The sequence below is a fragment of the Schistocerca cancellata genome, chromosome 1 (assembly GCF_023864275.1).
Source record: "Schistocerca cancellata isolate TAMUIC-IGC-003103 chromosome 1, iqSchCanc2.1, whole genome shotgun sequence".
In the NCBI taxonomy this organism is placed as follows: Eukaryota; Metazoa; Arthropoda; class Insecta; order Orthoptera; family Acrididae; genus Schistocerca; species Schistocerca cancellata.
The window spans coordinates 298338490-298360906 of NC_064626.1; the positions used below are offsets into that span (position 1 = coordinate 298338490).

Genomic DNA, 22417 nt, shown 5'->3' on the forward strand with positions numbered 1-22417 from the left:
TGTTGTGTGGTAACTACATGATCCAGCTGTCTCTTGGGCACAGTTGGGAGGTGGCCATCCTACTTCATATTGTCTACGAATAAATAATTGACAGGAATGGGGGAAAGAAATACAGTAGAAGACGAATGGGTAACTCTGAGGGATGAAGTAGTGAAGGCAGCAGAGGATCAAGTAGGTAAAAAGACGAGGGCTAGTAGAAATCCTTGGGTAACAGAAGAAATATTGAATTTAATTGATGAAAGGAGAAAATATAAAAATGCAGTAAATGAAGCAGGCAAAAAGGAATACAAACGTCTCAAAAATGAGATCGACAGGAAGTGCAAAATGGCTAAGCAGGCATGGCTAGAGGACAAATGTAAGGATGTAGAGGCTTATCTCACTAGGGGTAAGATAGATACAGCCTACAGGAAAATTAAAGAGACCTTTGGAGAAAAGAGCGCCACTTGTGTGAATATCAAGAGCTCAGATGGAAACCCAGTTCTAAGCAAAGAGGGGAAACCAGAAAGGTGGAAGGAGTATATAGAGGGTCTATACAAGGGCAATGTACTTGAGGACAATATTATGGAAATGGAAGAGGATGTAGATGAAGATGAAACAGGAGATATTATACTGCGTGAAGAGTTTGACAGAGCACTGAAAGACCTGAGTCGAAACAAGGCCCCGGGAGTAGACAACATTCCGTAGGAACTACTGACGGCCTTGGGAGAGCCAGTCCTGACAAAACTCTACCATCTGGTGAGCAAAATGAATGAGACAGGCGAAGTACCCTCAGACTTCAAGAAGAATATAATAGTTCCAATCCCAAAGAAAGCAGGTGTTGACAGATGTGAAAATTACCGAACTATCAGTTTAATAACTCACAGCTGCAAAATACTAACACAAATTCTTTACAGACGAATGGAACAACTGGTAGAAGCCGACCTCGGCGAAGATCAGTTTGGATTCCGTAAAAATATTGGAACACGTGAGGCAATACTGACCCTACAACTTATCTTAGAAAATAGATTAAGGAAAGGCAAACCTACATTTCTAGCATTTGTAGACTTAGAGAAAGCTTTTGACAATGTTGACTGGAATACTCTCTTTCAAATTCTAAAGGTGGCAGGGGTAAAATACAGAGAGCGAAAGGCTATTTACAATTTGTACAGAAACCAGATGGCAGTTATAAGAGTCGAGGGCCATGAAAGGGAAGCAGTGGTAGGGAAGGGAGTGAGACAGGGTTGTAGCCTATCCCCGATGTTATTCAATCTGTATATTGAGCAAGCAGTAAAGGAAACAAAAGAAAAATTCAGATTAGGTATTAAAGTCTATGGAGAAGAAATAAAATCTTTGAGGTTCGCAGATGATATTGTAATTCTGTCAGATATAGCAAAGGACTTGGAAGAGCAGTTGAACGGAATGGACAGTGTCTTGAAGGGAGGATACAAGATGAACATCAAGAAAAGCAAAATGAGGATAATGGAATGTAGTCGAATTAAATCGGGTGATGCTGAGGGAATTAGATTAGGAAATGAGACACTTAAAGTAGTAAAGGAGTTTTGCTATTTGGGGAGCAAAATAATTGATGATGGTCGAAGTAGAGAGGATATAAAATGTAGACTGGCAATGGCAAGGAAAGCGTTTCTGAAGAAGAGAAATTTGTTAACATCGAGTATAGATTTAAGTGTCAGGAAGTTGTTTCTGAAAGTATTTGTATGGAGTGTAGCCATGTATGGAAGTGAAACATGGACGATAAATAGTTTAGACAAGAAGAGAATAGAAGCTTTCGAAATGTCGTGCTACAGAAGAATGCTGACGATTAGATGGGTAGATCACGTAACTAATGAGGAGGTATTGATTAGGATTGGGGGGAAGAGAGGTTTGTGGCACAACTTGACTAGAAGAAGGGATCGGTTGGTAGGACATGTCCTGAGGCATCAAGGGATCACAAATTTAGCATTGGAGGGCAGCATGGAGGGTAAAAATCGTAGAGGGAGACCAAGAGATGAATACACTAAGCAGATTCAGAAGGATGTAGGTTGCAGTAGGTACTGGGAGATGAAGGAGCTTGCACAGTATAGATTAGCATGGAGAGCTGCATCAAACCAGTCTCAGGACTGAAGACCACAACAACAACAACAACAACAACAACAACAACAATGAATAAATAGGGTTTCTAAATTATGTTCTTACTGTTTCTCAATCTCTCAATCACCTGTTGTGTGCTCAATACGCTGATGATATATGAATGATCTTTGCAGAAATCATCTTCATCTTTACCCAAGAGAAGTTTTTCAATTCTTCTGATTTGCCTTGTTATTATGGCAATGGTGTAGTGCTATGTTTAGTACTCTTCTCCAGAGCTGCTTGAGTCTATTCCATTCCCTTTGTAAAACACCTACACAACCTTTCTTTAGCATCCATTTTTAGGGACTATCTTTTGCTTCTAGTGTGAAATGTTAACAGTTTCAGCCATGTATCTCCATGCAGTGAAACCCTACTTCTAAACTTTTCAAGGGACTAAAAAGTGGTGTAAAATACACAAAAATGTAAAATGTGGAAAATAATTTTTTAATTCGTAAAAGTTATGTATAGCAACCACCATGCATTTATGTATAGAATCCCCCTTGCATTTTCATACTTATGTACGAAATATGTATGCAACAGGCATCAAAACACTATTATCCAAAAAAGGGTATCAAAATTCCATACTCTATTTAGCTGCCGACGTAACTAGAAATGCTGACTGACTTGGAAGTGGAAACCTTTGACTTAATTCTGTTCATCAAAACTGGAAATCCAGAAATTGTGAGATTCATTATTCAAATAATGAAACACTGCACCAGTTACATAATTTTCCATCCTTAGTGCAATGCTTTTCAAAAATTTAATCTTGCTACTGAGCACAAATATTTACAGAAGTAAATTGTGCAATATCTGCATCTGACATGCTGTCCTGCATCTCTTGCACTCTAGTTGTCTTTTTTTGAGTTTATGAAGTACTGTGCTTCCTCCATTATGCAGACACTCCCCCCCCCCCCCCCCCCACACACACACACACACACAAACCTTACTCACATTGTCTTTGTGTGAAACATCACAGAAACGTAAATATTTGCACTTGACAACAAGAATAAAGTCTAGAAAACATATATTGCAACTCAAGGAGTGCAAAGGTGTCAATTAATGCCATAAATTACGAAATAACAAAAATTGTGAAACATGCGTTCTAGGTGTCATGATGATCGCAATAATCACAAAGGTGCACATGTGCAGCAGAGACAGTTTGAAAACTATCTGGATTGGTCATTATTCAAATGAATTTAGTTTCTCCCACCAGACACCATGACTGATAGAGCTTGGCTGTGGAAGCAGATAAAAGCACAAATTTTTCCCGACTTTACCAATTCAGATCTGTTGAGTAGAGCGCCCTGGTGTCAAGCAACTTAACTGTGTAATGTTTGTAACCATTACTTGGAGAGAACGCCAAGCCAGCGTCATTTTATGCTAATAATGTCAGTTTTTTACCCACAAACATGGTTTCATAAAGTGTAAATCACAGGAAAATTATAAATATGTTAACAAGAGATCGGGTGTATATTAACATTGTGAAGATAAGAAATCTGATGGGAGCAATAAAAAATGTCATAAATGGCAACAAAATATTAATTCCGGGAATGTAAAAGTGGGTTATACTGTATTTAAAAATTTCAGTTAATGTTGTCTGGGCTAGTGATTTTTCTATTTTTTAAATTTTTAATCTTGCAACCATTGAATAATTTATACATTCAAACATTACTAACCTCGACATACATTCAAGCAGATGCTTCATTTAAATAAGAGAATGATGCTTTGCTGACATCATTTCTGCCACTTTAAAAATATACATAATATTAAATCTTTTGTAAAAAACTGTGTGTCACAACACTAAATCTGGCCCAAATAATCTCTGGCTTCTTTACTATCAAAGTCATCCTCTACACTACTATCAAAGTCATTCTCTACACTGAATACACACACTGTTGCACGAGATGATATACTGCAAGTAGGATGGAAAATATTTTTGCGACATGAATCTACAAGATACCTAAGAAGTCCTTAATGCACATAACCATGAACTGCCAAACAATTATGTTTCAGGCAAAAAGAAAGCCAAGCAACCTGACACTGTGTAGTTCTTAAAGAGGAGCAAAAGAAAGAGAAAAGAATTAATTACATATGTAATTTTATAATATAATATCATAAACACAAATATGATTTCATGTGTGTGAGAGATTATTGATATACATACTCTCAAATATCAGGTCAATGGTGCAAGAACAGACCATCATCAAACTAGGAATTAAGTGATAAGTAGTAGACTATGTTACAAAATTGCAGAGATGTCTACTTAGTTATGAAATTTTTGTTATTATCCAGCACTGTTAAGTGCTTTGAAATCTTAGCAGATATCTCCCCTCTTTTGTTCTGCCCATACATTACTCAGCACTAGGTATCAAGACTAGTGTTAATCTGACAAAGGTCATTTCGTGTTTTTGTTATTTCAGTTATGGTGCAGTTCATACAAAATACCATACTTGAGAGACAGTTATTCAACATTTTCATGCATCTGAAAAAAACCTCTTACAATATCTGCCTAAAAAAAATGCATATAAAAACATTTTCTAGTAACGCACAATGCAAATGATATTCTGAAAGTTTTGAGATTATCATTTTAACTGGCATATTTAAAAACGCATATCTTTACAACTGTTTGAAGTTCTGTCCCTGGTGTTCTATGCACAGCTGAATCCAATGAAACCGACTGGTGAAGGCATCTCATTACACTTCTTTTGGAAAGGTTTTAGGTATGAATCTTACATGCCGAAGACAGGTTTTGAAAACTCAAATCAACATGACTATAGACAATTCCATATGATTTTTAAGAATAGGATAAAGAAACAGGGGTTGGACAAAAATATGGAAACACTGAACAAAATGCATACCTGGGACACAAATGCAGTTCCCTGCAGGTTGCACTGTTGTATTTTATCGCGAACAGCACCCGTGCAAGCGCCTCAATACTTTGCAAATGTCCCTCGCAGTCAGAACAGTGTTCCGTGCAGTTATGAGTGCATTATGTCACAGTCAAGTGAATTCGTATGTGGGCAAATTATTGGTGCTTGTATGGTGGCTGCTTCCATAACTTATGTACTCTAAGTTTTTGGTATTTCATGAGACAGTGTACTGAAGTTTTGTACTGCACAGAGGAATACGGAAAACATCATCTGCTAAGTCACAATGCAGACAAAAGTGTGTGTTGAGTGATTGTGATGGATTGTCATTGAAGAGGACAACAGCAGCAAAAGCTACTGTAGAACTAAATGTTGCACTCACAAACAGTCAGTAACAAAACAACAAAAAGGGGCTCCGTAAACTGGTAATTGAAGGGCAAGCTGAAATTTCAAAACCACAGGACAACAAGGTGCTGAAGCCATAAATGTGGATGATGGAACAATGGAAGACTGTCACTTGGATGGATGAGTCTTTGTTTCACACTATTTCCAACTTTTGGCCGAGTTTGCATCCCAAGAGTGAAACGGCAGGGATTCGGTAATGATCTAGGCAGCCTTATCACAGTATCCCATGGGCTCCATGGTTCCTCTGCAATGTTGCATTATTGCCCCCGATTATGTGATGAATTTGGCTGATTAAGTCCAATCTAAAGTTACTGTTTTGCTTTTATCTACAAAAATGGTGCCATTGTAACACACCTGTTCTAAAGAATCTGCACACAATTCTTATTCCCTTTCACTTTAGTGAATGGTTACCTTCCAGGAAGACAGAAATACATGATTACCACCTCATTTCAGTGTACAGCTGGTACAGCCTAAATTCTTCATTTGTAACATTAAATACTGCTCTTACCTTACAGATGCAAAATTAATGTTTTTAGTACCTGATGGCCGAATTCAATGTAGAAAGTTTTTTGTACAGAGGTTAATAAGTGTGATATCCAGATGTTTTAACCACAGTTCATCAGGCAGGATTTTATAAACTTTTGCTGATCCAATCCCAAAAACAGCACTCAGTTTCTTGACAGGTGCAAAGGAAATCCTCTTCAATCATAGCCCTAACGCATAACTAGTTTTTTTCAGTACTGGATGTCACCAGAAGCCATGACAAAATTTAGTTTCAAGACAGTTTCTCTCATGGTTGAACTCATTAAATCAGCTGAGGATTGTTGCAATGGAAACTGAAGAAATACTAAAAACCTGCTACAGATTTTACAAACAGTGATTTGCAATCATATTTTAAAATCACAAAAAAAGTCATCATCCAAAAACACTCTCGTTTCAACTCCATTGCTGCCTCAGTACAACAGACAAGTATAGGAAAACAAATAAAGTACTAGAGTCCACACAGCAGGTCGAGCAAGAGGAATCTTACACAACTTAGTAACAACATGACTGAAGTGGCATGTGAAAATTCGTACCAAGGTCAGGAATCTGTACAAGACCAGTTAAGTCTCTGAAATTGTGTCATTTCGTTTGAATTACTAACAGCAGATGCCACTGTTTACTGTCTTTCTTGGTTTTTAAACAACCAGCAGCAACAGATAAGAGTTTTAAAACTTTCAATATGACTCTGCACACTGACTTGTTCCTAAATATCGTAATGTAACTCCATCTTATTATTTTTAGTAGTCAAATATGACCTAATCTACTCTAGTTTCTCACCTGGTGCATGCTAGCCTCCAAATCTTTGGATCCCGACAACACAGGTAGAAGCCACGGCAAACACGTGAGCACATTTCCAGTGATCGAATGTCTAACTCTGAGGACACCACCCACCGCATTATATACAGCATTATCTCCAATGGCAGTGCTGATATGTGTGTTGTCTGTCAACATCAACAATCATCAGTGCTGGGATACACAACATGGGTAATAGATACAAATAAGCTACAACATATTGAAACCTGTGATTTACCGTATTTACTCGAATCTAAGCCGCACTTTTTTTCCGGTTTTTGTAATCCAAAAACCCACCTGCGGCTTAGAATCGAGTGCAAAGTAAGCGGAAGTTCTGAAAAATGTTTGTAGGTGCCGCCAAAACAAACTTCTGCCGTCGAATATATGTAGCGCTACACAGGCATACTTTGCAGGCACAAAGATAAATACTGGCGCCAAAACCTCTGCGTCAGTAAGTAAATTAAATTATCCATCGAAGTAAATACAAATTCCGTATTGTTCTTCTTCGAATGTTGCAGCGTTTCAACGTACTACGAAAATCCGACTGGCAAGACTGTTAGGCATGTTTGTCAATATGGCCAACTCTACGTTCTGAATTTTTTCCTACCTGTGAGAAGAGATCGTTGTTAATAAGAACTTTTATGAATTGTGAATCACATACAGTATTCTCTTCATCATAAGAATAATACGAATATAAACATTTTCCACGTATTCTTTCGTGTTTGCTACTATCTCATTTAAATCCTGTCTGCCTGATAAACTACGAAACTAGAGTGAGACAACAGCAAACGCGGAAGAATATACATATCATGTCATGTTTATATTCGTATTATTCTTATGCGTAATAGTGATACAGTCTGAAATGAAGCACGGCAATTGACTAGATTTTTACATCTAATATGACTCTAATTTCTGTGCAGAGTGTAATGTACTAAAGAGGCGTCTGCAAAGATTTTCAAACGGAGAAAAATTTTCGCTAAACTCTCGTTCAGAACATTTTCAATCATACGCACTCTATTATTTGGTTCTTGTTAATCATTATCAAAGAAAGCAGCAGTGAAGTAACAACAAATAGCAGTCTCTTGCCATTGTTTCGCTAATGAGACGATTCCTCTCCCCCCCACCCCCCCCCCCCTCTCTCTCTCTCTCTCTCTCTCTCTCTCTCTCTCTCTCGCTAAAAAAAAAAAAAGGCTGCGGTTGCGCGCACATTCGCACAAAAGCAAGCCATGCCGCGCGCGGCAACAGGCCGTAAACACTCATTATCAGAATGCGACAAACAATGCATGACACAGTAGAGTAATGCATCTTCAGCTTAGAGTGACGTAAACACATATAACAAAGAGAACGGCATTTAACAGATCAAAGAAAAATAAGCAATCAATTCAAACCAGACGAAGCACATGTAAAAGGACGGGTACCCGTATAAATACGGACGGAGCGCCTGACACATAGCAATGGCTACCTGGTAAAGCTTAACTGCTAAGCTTACGTCTCGAACCAAACTACTGTAGCTGTATCGTCATTCATTTGACCTAAATTGTGTCTCATATTACAATGGACCAACTTTGTTTCGATTTGGATGTGCGGCCTAAAACTTTTCTCTCCCTTGAATTTCGAGTCTCAAATTTCAGGTGCGGCTTAGATTCGGGATTTTTTTTTTCCCCTTGATTTCGAGGCTCATTTTTCAGGTGCGGCTTAGATTCGAGTGCGGCTTAGATTCGAGTAAATACGGTAACTTTCTTTCCATTTAAACACTTTATGTACTCTAGCATCTTTCTTTATAGTTTGATAGCAGTGAATGTAAAGTTTTGATCAAGCCTTTAAATTTCTAAGCGTACTGATACTATCCCAGCGTATTTTACTTTCAGATTTGTGCTGTTGCTCCTCTAGATTAAGAGTATCATTGATAAGGAGGTGATTTAGTACGTTCTGGGGCAACCACCAATACAAGCAAAAAAATGGAAATTGATTCAGTCTGCAATACATGCCACTTCCAAACACTTTTCTAGTAACACATATCAGATGGCAGAATAGTTAATCTCTTGAAAAGAATTTGCAACTTCTTTAACGGAAGGCAACTTAGATTGCTTCTGATAGGCTCATCAACTGCAAAGAGATGTTATGTTTAACCTTTTCAGTAGTACGGAATAATGCTTTGCATCACTGGATGATGCTGTCATCTATACATACTATACTGTTGAAATTACATACACGAACTAATTTCTGAAAGTATTAAGTGGGTTGAGGGGTTCATAAAATTTACAGGCTACAATAATAATGTATGTAAGTTTATTGGATTAAAAATAAAATGCTGTATGACTATTCCATAAGAAAAATACTTTCTGTAAACGCATTTAGCTTTGTCTGGAAAATAATTGGATTACTAGATTCACACAGATATTATTTACATTTCTAATAAGTCTTCTCTCAAATAAGATTTGTGAACAACATAACACTTGTGCAAAGGTTGAACAGAAACAGCAAAGACTTATGTTCTTTCAATGGCGTATCATTCAATTGCAGATTATAGAATTACGTGCAATTTTAAGTAAGTTATGAAGTGCAATAATTGCACAGTAATGTTCTATGTCTGTATGGACATACATACCTTCTGTGGGTACTCTGGCAAACAAATACAGTGAGTTTTGTTAAACACCTTCTGGGCTCGATCCAACACATCAACCTCATCCATTGAGTCACTAGAATCTTCTTCATTTCCATCTGTAATTATTAAATAAATATCTGGTAAAACTGAAGAATAGAATTTAAATATGCAGGTGCATTTACACATAGCAAACAGCATCACTAAAAGTGCTTTTCAAGCAATATAACGGCTGAAAGCAAGGGGAAACTACAGTCGTAATTTTTCCCGAGGACATGCAGCTCTACTGTATGATTAAATGATGATGGCGTCCTCTTGGGTAAAATATTCCGGAGGTAAAATAGTCCCCCATTCGGATCTCCGGGCGGGGACTACTCAAGAGGACGTCGTTATCAGGAGAAAGAAAACTGGCGTTCTACGGATCGGAGCGTGGAATGTCAGATCACTTAATCGGGCAGGTAGGTTAGAAAATTTAAAAAGGGAAATGGATAGGTTGAAGTTAGATATAGTGGGAATTAGTGAAGTTCGGTGGCAGGAGGAACAAGACTTTTGGTCAGGTGATTACAGGGTTATAAATACAAAATCAAATAGGGGTAATGCAGGAGTAGGTTTAATAATGAATAAAAAAATAGGAGTGCAGGTTAGCTACTACAAACAGCATAGTGAACGCATTATTGTGGCCAAGATAGACACAAAGCCCATGCCTACTACAGTAGTACAAGTTTATATGCCAACTAGCTCTGCAGATGATGAAGAAATAGATGAAATGTATGACGAGATAAAAGAAATTATTCAGGTAGTGAAGGGAGACGAAAATTTAATAGTCATGGGTGACTGGAATTCGTCAGTAGGAAAAGGGAGAGAAGGAAACATAGTAGGTGAATATGGATTGGGGGGAAGGAATGAAAGAGGAAGCCGCCTTGTAGAATTTTGCACAGAGCATAACTTAATCATAGCTAACACTTGGTTCAAGAATCATGAAAGGAGGCTGTATACATGGAAGAAGCCTGGAGATACTGACAGGTTTCAGATAGATTATATAATGGTAAGACAAAGATTTAGGAACCAGGTTTTAAATTGTAAGACATTTCCTGGGGCAGATGTAGATTCTGACCACAATCTATTGGTTATGAACTGCAGATTGAAACTGAAGAAACTGCAAAAAGGTGGGAATTTAAGGAGATGGGACCTGGATAAACTGAAAGAAGCAGAGGTTGTAGAGAGTTTCAGGGAGAGCATTAGGGAACAATTGACTGGAATGGGGGAAAGAAATACAGTAGAAGAAGAATGGGTAGCTCTGAGGGATGAAGTGGTGAAGGCAGCAGAGGATCAAGTAGGTAGAAAGACGCGGGCTAATAGAAATCCTTGGGTAACAGAAGAAATATTGAATTTAATTGATGAAAGGAGAAAATATAAAAATGCAGTAAATGAAGCAGGCAAAAAGGAATACAAACGTCTCAAAAATGAAATCGACAGGAAGTGCAAAATGGCTAAGCAGGGATGGCTAGAGGACAAATGTAAGGATGTAGAGGCTTGTCTCACTAGGGGTAAGATAGATACTGCCTACAGGAAAATTAAAGAGACCTTTGGAGAGAAGAGAACCACTTGTATGAATATCAAGAGCTCAGATGGCAACCCAGTTCTAAGCAAAGAAGGGAAAGCAGAAAGGTGGAAGGAGTATATAGAGGGTTTATACAAGGGCGATGTACTTGAGGACAATATTATGGAAATGGAAGAGGATGTAGATGAAGATGAAATGGGAGATACGATACTGCGTGAAGAGTTTGACAGAGCACTGAAAGACCTGAGTCAAAACAAGGCCCCGGGAGTAGACAACATTCCATTAGAACTACTGATGGCCTCGGGAGAGCCAGTCATGACAAAACTCTACCATCTGGTGAGCAAGATGTATGAGACAGGCGAAATACCCTCAGACTTTAAGAAGAATATAATAATTCCAATCCCAAAGAAAGCAGGTGTTGACAGATGTGAAAGTTACCGAACTATCAGTTTAATAAGTCACAGCTGCAAAATACTAACGCGAATTCTTTACAGACGAATGGAAAAACTGGTAGAAGCCGACCTCGGGGAAGATCAGTTTGGATTCCGTGGAAATGTTGGAACACGTGAGGCAATACTGACCTTACGACTTATCTTGGAAGAAAGATTAAGAAAAGGCAAACCTACATTTCTAGCATTTGTAGACTTAGAGAAAGCTTTTGACAATGTTGACTGGAATACTCTCTTTCAAATTCTGAAGGGGGCAGGGGTAAAATACAGGGAGCGAAAGGCTATTTACAATTTGTACAGAAACCAGATGGCAGTTATAAGAGTCGAGGGGCATGAAAAGGAAGCAGTGGTTGGGAAAGGAGTGAGACAGGGTTGTAGCCTCTCCCCGATGTTATTCAATCTGTATATTGAGCAAGCAGTAAAGGAAACAAAAGAAAAATTCGGAGTAGGTATTAAAATTCATGGAGAAGAAGTAAAAACTTTGAGGTTCGCCGATGACATTGTAATTCTGTCAGAGACAGCAAAGGACTTGGAAGAGCAGTTGAACGGAATGGACAGTGTCTTGAAAGGAGGATATAAGATGAACATCAACAAAAGCAAAACGAGGATAATGGAATGTAGTCAAATTAAGTCGGGTGATGCTGAGGGAATTAGATTAGGACGTGAGACACTTAAAGTAGTAAAGGAGTTTTGCTATTTAGGGAGTAAAATAACCGATGATGGTCGAAGTAGAGAGGATATAAAATGTAGACTGGCAATGGCAAGGAAAGCGTTTCTGAAGAAGAGAAATTTGTTAACATCGAATATAGATTTAGGTGTCAGGAAGTCGTTTCTGAAAGTATTTGTATGGAGTGTAGCCATGTATGGAAGTGAGACATGGACGATAACTAGTTTGGACAAGAAGAGAATAGAAGCTTTCGAAATGTGGTGCTACAGAAGAATGCTGAAGATAAGGTGGGTAGATCACGTAACTAATGAGGAGGTATTGAATAGGATTGGGGAGAAGAGAAGTTTGTGGCACAACTTGACTAGAAGAAGGGATCGGTTGGTAGGACATGTTCTGAGGCATCGAGGGATCACAAATTTAGCATTGGAGGGCAGCGTGGAGGGTAAAAATCGTAGAGGGAGACCAAGAGATCAATACACTAAGCAGATTCAGAAGGATGTAGGTTGCAGTAGGTACTGGGAGATGAAGAAGCTTGCACAGGATAGAGTAGCATGGAGAGCTGCATCAAACCAGTCTCAGGACTGAAGACCACAACAACAACAACAATATTTTTCAATATCTAATGGTAATGTGTTGATGTCACAAACCATCACTGTAAAGCATTAACAGATTACATAAATATGAGGTTACAAAAATCACTACAGTGCATACAGCAAGAGAGTTTGCAAAATTGAAGCAGGCTTGGCACACATGCATCTCACATCGGCCACAAACCAACATGTAACATAATTTTGTTAATGTTTCTATGGCTACGTCTCAGTGTTGCTGCAGCTCTAGGCAACTAGGGCCTTCAGCCATGACTGCGGCAGCCTTTCGCTCTTGGTGGTTTAAAGCTGGCAACAATGTACCAAGCTGTCAGAGAGCTGCTTTCAGTGAGCGGCATATAGTATAAGACTTATATGGTGACTTCAATGGTAACTTTATGAGTTTTTCTGCAAATAAGGAAGAAGAGCACCACCTTTATTCATTCAATTTACTGTCAATAAGTGATACTAGAAATGGCAATACAGATAAATGGCAACACAACAATAAACAATATGTTCCCTGAGGGCTGATTAATCAATGAGTTTAATTTGGACATTGTTTCTAAAGGATTATCAAACTACGAGACACTTTTTTACTGTTGGAATGTATCAAGAAGGAAATAATGAGTAGACAGATATCTAAGAAATTTAGTCACTAAGACGCTTGTAGTATAATTATTTATTCCACTATTTAACAACCATCATCGGTCAGAAATGCCGAACTGAATGGAAATATAGGTATCTGTAAGGGTGGTAGGGGCATGGTGGGGGTGGGGGATGAGGGGATTGGAGACAAGGGGGGGGGAGGGGGGAGGGGACTTGCTCCTTATGGATTCTGCGTACACATTTTTTATTCATTACAGAATACTCTTGAATTTCCAGCATTAATTGTCCATGATGCTACTAAACTATAGATTAACACTGCCTTTCACAATGGAAAATACTGTGACTAGCTCCCCCCACCTCCTGTTTTCATGCCCTTCACGATGACAGTTGCAGCATCTTCTTCAGTCAAGATGGATATGAATTGCACCAGAAAAGTACTTAAATAGTGTACTCTGCCTTTTCTCTGCATTTTCCCCATACAGCCCTTTCTGAGCTGTTGGATGGGATGGTCCAACACCCCAATGTGCAAATTCTTAGTACAACATAAACACGGTGCAAGATCCCCTCGATTCTAAACTGATATTGTTATTCCTCAGCTGCGAGTCCGTAGAGGGTGGTATATGTGACGTACAGTATGACTGGTCAGCTTTTCCACCCGGAATTTGCGAGTGTAAGTCGGACCTTCCTTGATCCGCATTGGTGAGTCGTGTCATCGGATTTCCTCCTACCTGTGCGCGGTGCAGCTCTCGTAAATGCCATCTCGTGCAGATTCTTCACTGGCGCTAGTTATCTGCAACTGCTGTCAATCAACTTTGGGGTATCTATTTACTCAAAATTAACATTCAGAATGCCGTAATATCAGTTTCATTCCTATTAGATCAATAATGAAACACTCATGTCACAAACTACTCGTATCCGTGAGCATGGCTACCATCGAACAAGACAGGACGAGCTCTTAACGCTAACTGCCGACTTTGGTGCGCAGTCCATAACTCTTACTAGTTTCGTTACAGTTTGAGGATTTCCGATCAAGTTCGTACTTACTAAGATGTGCATTTGTTAATGAAAGGATGTGAATTCTAATGAAGCAAAATTATGATAAATAGCTTTAAACATCCAGAGGCTGCTCCTAGTATTCATGTTGTCATAAATGACTTTAATTATTAAATATAAATAAACAAAATTGGTGACTTTGGCACCAAGATGACGGTACATCCCGTCATGTATATTTCCCAGGCTAACGCTTGTTGCTATGGTCCAGCGCCAAGCCCCACCCCACTACGCGCGACATATGGTCGACTCGTCACCTAGCCAGCCAGCGTGGGAAATGCTCTCCGACTCACGGCCAGCTATGGACTACAGCACTTCCTAACTAACATGAATACATCAATAAAAGACAATAATTTATTAAAATTGGTAAAAATGTCTTCCTCACATAAGAGGCACCTTACAATGGCTGCAGTACACAGGAACCCATAGTCTGTCCCAAACTTCCTCAAAACTGCCCCATGCCATTGCTGAACAATGGAATCTCAATAGCCTGTTAAAAAAGAAGACCTGAGATGGCTTGTAAAATTTACTTTCAGTTTTATGCAGCAGAATTATTGCAGCAGACCCTTCAGAACACAGCTTACTATACTTAAGCTTGAGGACAAATGCTTGACAAAATCAAAAAGACATCCTCCCCAGAAACTGGAACCTTCTCGACTCTATGATGTGAAATACAGCACCACATGGTGTGCAAACTCAGCAGTTGAGTTGGTATGGCTGCAGAATAAATTGACAAACTGTTGTTGAGATGAGTATTGACTTGGTTCAGTCCTAGGCTGTAAAAAGTTGTCGTCATGCCCACCTAGGATGCAGCACAGTGGTTGCAGCTTAGCTGGTAGACCAAATGACCAAATTCACAGGTAGCCCAGCCCACCTTTGTTGGGATAAGTGACACTTGTGACCGGACTGGACTAGGTGGTGGTGGGAGGATGTGTGGGACAGGTCATGCATGTACGTCTATTACAGGTATATGAGCCATGAGGCAAGGGGTTGGGAGCAGGGGTTGAGCAGGGATGGACAAAGGTATTGTGTAGGTTCAGTGGGCAGCGGAATACCACTGTTGGAGGGGTGGGAAGGATAGTGGGCAGGACAGTCCTCACTTAAGGGTACAAGGACAGGTGAGTAGCAACTACCATTTTCATAATATTGTCATATAACTTCTTTATATACCTTAGTTATAATTTTATATCCTTTTATATATGTTCCATGCTGCTAGCACAACAGCTTGACACAGGCATGCGATTCAGTTACCATAAATTGTCAATCTGTATTTACAATAATTAATAAAATATGTACATTTTTGGACATATCATGGCATTATCCTTCTATGAAGAACACACAGATATCCGATAAATCAATACCAAGTAAGTTTTTGTAATATATTTCTTATAACTCCTGTAAATGCAAAGGCCTAAAGATTTATTGTATCCTGAATTTTGCAAGCTTCTGAAGATGTCAAATTAATTTCTCGAAACTGGTAAAGTGAAATAAAAATATCTAAGAACTGACGACTGACGTATAGACTACAGTCACTGAATATTACAGCCATGAATAAAATAATAACTGGATAACTATCAGTCATTTGAGGTACACAAAGTTTTGCGTAGTTCTCAACAGATTTAGTTATTTGAGCCAAGACAGATTGTCAAACTTATTTCATAAGTTACATAAAAAATTGCAATTTCAGAATTTTGCCCCTCTTGGAAAAATTTCTACATATGCCCATGCTTAACACAATCTCACAGGTTTTAAGTACATTTTGTATAACTACATTTTACTAAGATAAATAAAGCACAATCACACCAGTTACAACCAACCAGAGTGGATAAAATGAGGAATCAGAATCTATGAGGGTAAGTCAATTATTACCCGCAAAATAGTTATAAAATTTTATTGTAATCAAATAGGAAACTTACAAGAACATTATTTTTCGACATAGTCTCCTCGCGTTTCAACGCACTTGGGCCATCATTGTACAAGCTTCCTGATGCCCTCAAAAGAAGGTTCTCATAAAATAAGGTTCTTCATTGAACTGTGAGCCACAAATGCACCACTTCTTTCACTGCTTTGACCGAGGAAAATCAACGGCCCCTTAATGCCCAAACAAGTGATTGTCAGAAGGGGGCAAGATCGAGACTATATGGAGGATGATCCAGCAATGCAGGTAGCAGTATGCGAACGGGCATTATCGTGCAACAACACACCACCTTTTGACAGCAATCCTCGGCATTTGCTTCGAATTGCAGGCTTTAGCCTGGCAGCAAGCATCTCACTGTAATGTATACTGTTTATTGTTGTGCCACTTTCCACATAAAGTTCCAGTGCTGGACCTTGTGCATCCCAAAAAACCATAAGCATCAGTTTTCCTGCGGACAGTTGGGTCTTGAACTTTTTCTTGCACGGTGAATTTGGATGTTTCCCGTCCATCCTCTGCCATTTACTCTCTGGCTCGTAATGATGGATCCATGTTTCGTCACCAGTAATGATCCTGCCTAAGAAGTTGTCCCCTTCGTTACCATAGCGATCCAAATGTTTTTTGCAGATGTCCAAGCGTGTTTGTTGATGCAACTGTGTGAGCTGTTTTGGGACCCATCTTGCACAAACTTTATGAAACACAAGTCTGTTGTGGATGTTTTCGCAGGCAGAACCGTGACTAATTTGCAGACGATGTGCACTTCGTCAATAGTTAATCATCTGCCTAAGAGAATCATTTCATGTGAATTCTCAATGGTTTCTTCATTTGTGACAGTAAACAGTCGTCCGGCTACTTCATCGTGCATAACAGTTGTGCGACCGTTTCGTAATCTTTCAATCCATTGGTAGACACTCCACTGTGGCAAAACACTGTTCCCATACTGTACTGAAAGTCTTCGATTAATTTCGGCCCCTGATATGCCTTCCAACCACAAAAAATGGACCGCTGAACACTGCTCTTTTTTGGTGCAAATAGACAACGGAGCACGGCAACGAAAACAAAACCAAGCCAGCAGCTTCAGAATTGCAAAGATATAATAACAAATAAACAAAGCATGAGTCACAAACGAAAAATGACAGTACTACCAAAATATAACTAAATTGCGGATAATAATTGATTTACCCTCATAGTATAAAGGAGGGTATTAGTTGTATCAATGTGTCATCTGATTTGATTAGTCCCTCATTTTGCCATGATTTTTCACACTGTATAAGTACAATATCAAGGATTTGTACTTTTAGTAACAAAGAAAGAAAACCAAAATAAAAAAGTTGCAAAAAATAAAATTATTATACTTGTATCATCTTCCTCATCCTCTTCTTTCTGGTTCTGCATCTTCGACGAATACAGACGAAATTCAATATCTGGCACTAACTGAACAGCCCTTCGGTAAAACCTAATAGCATCATATAATTTGCCGTCCTGTTCATACTCCATCCCTTTCAGAAAGAAGTTCTTAGCCTGAAAGAGAAGAATGGAATTTGATTTCATTTACTTGAAATAAAAAGAGTATTAACATATGCATATGAGCAATAAAAAGCATATTCAACAAGCAATCGGAGTAAAAGTGGCAGTAAAAAGCAATGGTTAAAATTGTAAGTCTCAAAGCTCCCCTCATTATATTAGGAGAAAAAAACTGCTGTTACTACTGTTGTTACTGCACTGGGACACTCGATCAAACTGTTTTCATCACTTAGAAGAGAAGTGAGCACAAAAGATTAGAAAAAACACATGTATAGAAACGAAAGGAAAGATCTTTCAGAAATCTGGGACACAGCAGGTTTGTTTACACAAGGCAAAAGTTTCAGGATTGCTTATCTGTCCATAGCATAAGCTATAAGAGATGGACTACGTATCATTGAAAGGGCTATAGTTGAAATTTTAAGAATATCTGCTACAAGAAGAGTCAACATATTATTTCCTCCCACATATATCCCTTGAAATAATTACAACAAAAATAAGAGCACAAAGGTTTCTTGGGCACCATGCTCAAATAAATGGAAATGGAGGGGTGAAATAGGGACTTGAAGGGAAGTGGAGGGGAGGGGGTTGCTACGATAGCGGTGTGCGCTGTGCACCCTCTACTACATATTCTAAGGTGGGTTGTAGTGCAACTTACTGTAGGGTGGGTTATATTGCATGAGAAGACAGTAGTAATGAAATGTAATGGTAGAGACTCTAATTTTGTAATTTATTGGAAGAAAAACATGCCAATTAAAGGAGAATGGGAAATAGGGAAGAATCCAGTTAGAGTACATTGTATAGAACAAGAAAACATGCAGGTGAGAAAAAATGAATGAAAAAGAAGCACAGGGGTCCTAATATGGAAAAGGAAAGATGGAAGCACAATCCAAATATAAATGAGAGAAAAAGATTATCAAATAAGAAGAAGGAGTGAAAGATTAAAGTTTTTGCTTTTAGGAATTTGTTAACAGGACACATTCTATAAAAGGATACTGTTCACTGTCAGTGAAGGCCATCTGTATATCAGTTTACATCACTTACTGTTGATCAAATTCATTTTGTCTGTTTGAATGCTCCCTCCACATTTAATCTATTGTCCGCCCCCGGTAGCTGAGGGGTCAGCACGACAGGATGTCAATCCTAAGGGCCCAGGTTCGATTCCTGGCTGGGCCGGAGATTTTCTCCGCTCAGGGACTGGGTGTTGTGTTGTCCTAATCATCATCATTTCATCCCCATCGATGCGCAACTCGCCCAAGTGGTGTCAAATCGAAAGACTTGCACCAGGCGAACGGTCTACCCGATGGGAGGCCCTAGTCACACGATATTTATTATTTAATCTATTTCCTAAAATGTTTCATCATTTCTCCAGTTACATTTTATCTTATTCTTTTGTTCATGGTTCTTTCAATTCAGCAATGTCATCTGATTTTTGTTGTAGTGTTCAGTCAAAAGACTGGTTTGATGCAGCTCTCCCAGCTACTCTATTCTGTGCATGCCTCTTCATCTCTAAATAACTACAGCTAACTACATCTTTCTGGATCAGATTACTTCATTAATCTCTTGGTCTCCCTCTACAATTTTTACCCCCCACACTTCCCTCCAATACTAATGTCTCAAAATGTACCCTATCAACAACCCCTACTTTTAGTCACGTTGTGCCACAAATTTCTTGACTCATTAATTCTTTTCAGTACACCCTCATTAGTTTTGTGATTTACTTACATAATCTTCAGCATTTTTCTGTAGCATCACATTTCAAAAGCTTTTATTCTCTTCTTGTCTAATCCGTTTATCGTCCATGTTTCGCTTCCCTACATGGCTACGCTCCAGACAAGAACCTTCAGAAAAGACTTCATAATACTTGCATCTGTATTCAGTGTTAATAAATTTCTCTTCATCAGAAATACTTTCCTTGCCATTGCCAGTCTGCATTTTATATCCTCTCTACTTCAGCCATCATCAGTTATTTTATGAACCTCATCTACTACTTTGAGTGTTTCGTTTCCTAGTCTAATTCCCTCAGCAGTGCCTGATTTGCTTCGACTACATTCCATTACCCTTGTTATGTTTTTGTTGATGTTCATCTCATATCCTCCTTCCAAGCCACTGTCCATTCCATTCAACCACTCTTCTAAGTCCTTTGCCATCTTCAACAGAATTACAATGTCACTGGCAAACCTTTAAGTTTTTTTTTTTTATATTTTTTCTACCTGAACTTTAATACCTACTCCAAATTCTTCTTTGGTTTCCTTTACCGCTTACTCAATGTACATATTGAATAATATGAGAGATACAGTACCACGCTGCCTCATTTCCATTTCAATTACTGCTTCCCTTTCATGCCCCTTGACTCTTGTAAATGCTGTCCAGTTTCTGTACAAGTTGTGAATAGACTTTTCCTCTCTGTAGTTTATCCCTGCTGCCTACAGACTCTCAAAGAGAGTATTCCAGTCAACATTGTCAAAAGTTTTCTATAAGTCTATAAATACTATAAACATATATTTGCCTTTCCTTAATCTATGTTCTAAGAGAAGTCATAGGGTTAGCATTGCCTCGCGTGTTCCGACATTTCTGCAGAATCCAAACTGATCTTCACTGACATTGGCTTCTACCAGTTGTTTCATTATTCCATAAACAGTTTGTGTTAGTATTTTGCAACCATGAATCATTAAACTGACAGTTTGGAAATATTCACACTTCTCAGCACCTGTTTCCTTTGGAATTGGGACTATTAGATTCTTCTTGAAGTCTGAGGGTATTTAACTTACCTCACACATCCTGCACACCAGATGGAATAGTTTTGTCATGGCTGTCTCTCCCAAGGCAAGCAGCAGTTCTGACAGAATATCATCTACTCCAGGGGCCTTGTTTTGACTTAGGTCTTTCAGTGCTCTGTCAAATTCTTCTTATTGTATCATATCTCCCATCTCACCATCTATACCTTCATCCTTTTCATTCAAGTGCAACTCCCTTGTGTAGAGCCTCTATACAGTGTATCTCATTTTAATCTATACTGGCCAACACCTCTGGAGCAGCACAATTCTGTGAAAAAAGTCTCTAGTAAAAGTCCTAAGGTTTGAAGGGGGTCATGGAGTGGTTACCTCAAAATGACCTTGAGCCCTGTTTTCAAGGTCAAACCAAGGTCAAGGTCAAGGTCATTTTTGCAAATGGTAACCCATATTTTTTATTCCATATTCGTATTCTATGGGAAAAAATATGCATTGTTTGTAGGGAACATTTTTTTTTAAACCCAATGGTTTGTCACCAGGGGACACTTCATTGTAACTTTGCCAAGTTACCAGTATCTCGAGAACAAAGAGAGACTGGGAAAAATTTTCAATGAAAATCTTGTATGATTTCTGAACTCTATCCACTGGTGAAATTTTTGTGAACTTGAAATGGTCTTGAAATTCTTCAGTAGGGATTAACCTGAAAGCAAATACTATCGGCATTAGCGGAACCTTATGTATCCACTTTGAGGGTGCTGAATCAGCAGCTTGTGCTGGCATAATCAGAGAAAAGAAGGGTGGAGCTTTGAGGCTAACTAATAAGCGTCATTGTTGAGGAATTTGAAATAATGACTGGTGGTTCAGAGAAATTTTACCTTTGGAGACTGAAAATTTCTCGGCTGTGCTCACTTAGTATGATTCTTGACTGGTGTGACTCTCAAAAATTATTCTTATGGGCTCAGGAAAAATATGTGTTAAGGGATTTAGAAAAATTCCACCTCCTTGATTTCTGATAAATTTCACCTCATGGGACTCAGAACAATTTCGTCTTGTGAGGTTCTAATGAATTCCAGCAAAACAAAATTTTTCCAAATCCATACAAGCAAAATTATTCTCAACACAAATGTTTGGAGCCCATAAGATAAAAGTTTATCTGAGTCACTTTGTCTCGTATTTGACTTTCTCAGATCCATCTTTCGTTTCTGCCTTGAAAAGGATGAATTACTATGGAGTATTTCATTACTTTATTATTTATGTCAATATCGAGATATGTAAAAGTGCTCTCTAGAAAGACACACATCTGTTACACACCTCAGTACTTTTCTGAAAGAGTGCACTTGAATACTGTATGTTTTGGCTTCACATTGTGGCATAAAAAACAGCAAGCATGTGAAAACAAATGGGTGGCGTACACTGTAATAAATCAGTTGTCCTTCAACACGCATGCTGGATGTTTCGCTTAAGGAAAAACCTAAGAAAACCAATAATAGTAAAAGTGATTAGTACAATTTATTTTTCGACTCTAATCTGTCCAAAATGGCTGATTACACACTATTAGAAATAGTGAGAATGATAAAACCTGTTAACGAGTGTCGCGATAATTATGCTGCTGCGCAAAGATTGTATGCAAAAAGCTATCACGATGCCCATCACACCACAAAGGTTACAATTAGGTCTCTGGTAAGACAAGCTGAAAGACGGACCTCGAAAAGGCAGAGACAAAAGATGGGCCTGAGAGAGGTGACTGTGCTGGGAGTTCGTGCTATCATCACTGAAGATCCACACCTTTCGACTGATCAGATTCAGCGAATGCATGGTGTGCCTCGATCAACAGTATCTGGTGTTTTAAGAACTTTTAAGTCCTACCCGTATCATTTATATATCACCCAAGCAAATCAGCCTGGGGATCCTGAGAGATGTCCAGCGTTTTGTCAATGTGCCGATACGCTAATACATTGTGATACCTTTTTCTTCGCATGCACTCTCTTTACAGACAAGGCGAATTTTGATAACATGG

The 22417-nt window shown here is 38.7% G+C and overlaps 1 protein-coding gene across 1 annotated transcript in view; it reads right to left on the reverse strand.

Annotated features, from left to right (window-relative positions):
- The window catches only part of LOC126171900 (F-box only protein 9), an 82833-nt gene that overhangs the window by 18651 nt on the left and 41765 nt on the right, over positions 1-22417 (reverse strand). The window contains exons 4-6 of the mRNA XM_049920834.1: positions 17503-17668; positions 9322-9434; positions 6699-6862 (exon numbers count right to left, since the gene is read on the reverse strand). Of these exons, the coding sequence (XP_049776791.1) occupies positions 6699-6862; positions 9322-9434; positions 17503-17668 (443 nt within the window). The remainder of the gene's footprint in view (positions 1-6698; positions 6863-9321; positions 9435-17502; positions 17669-22417) is intronic.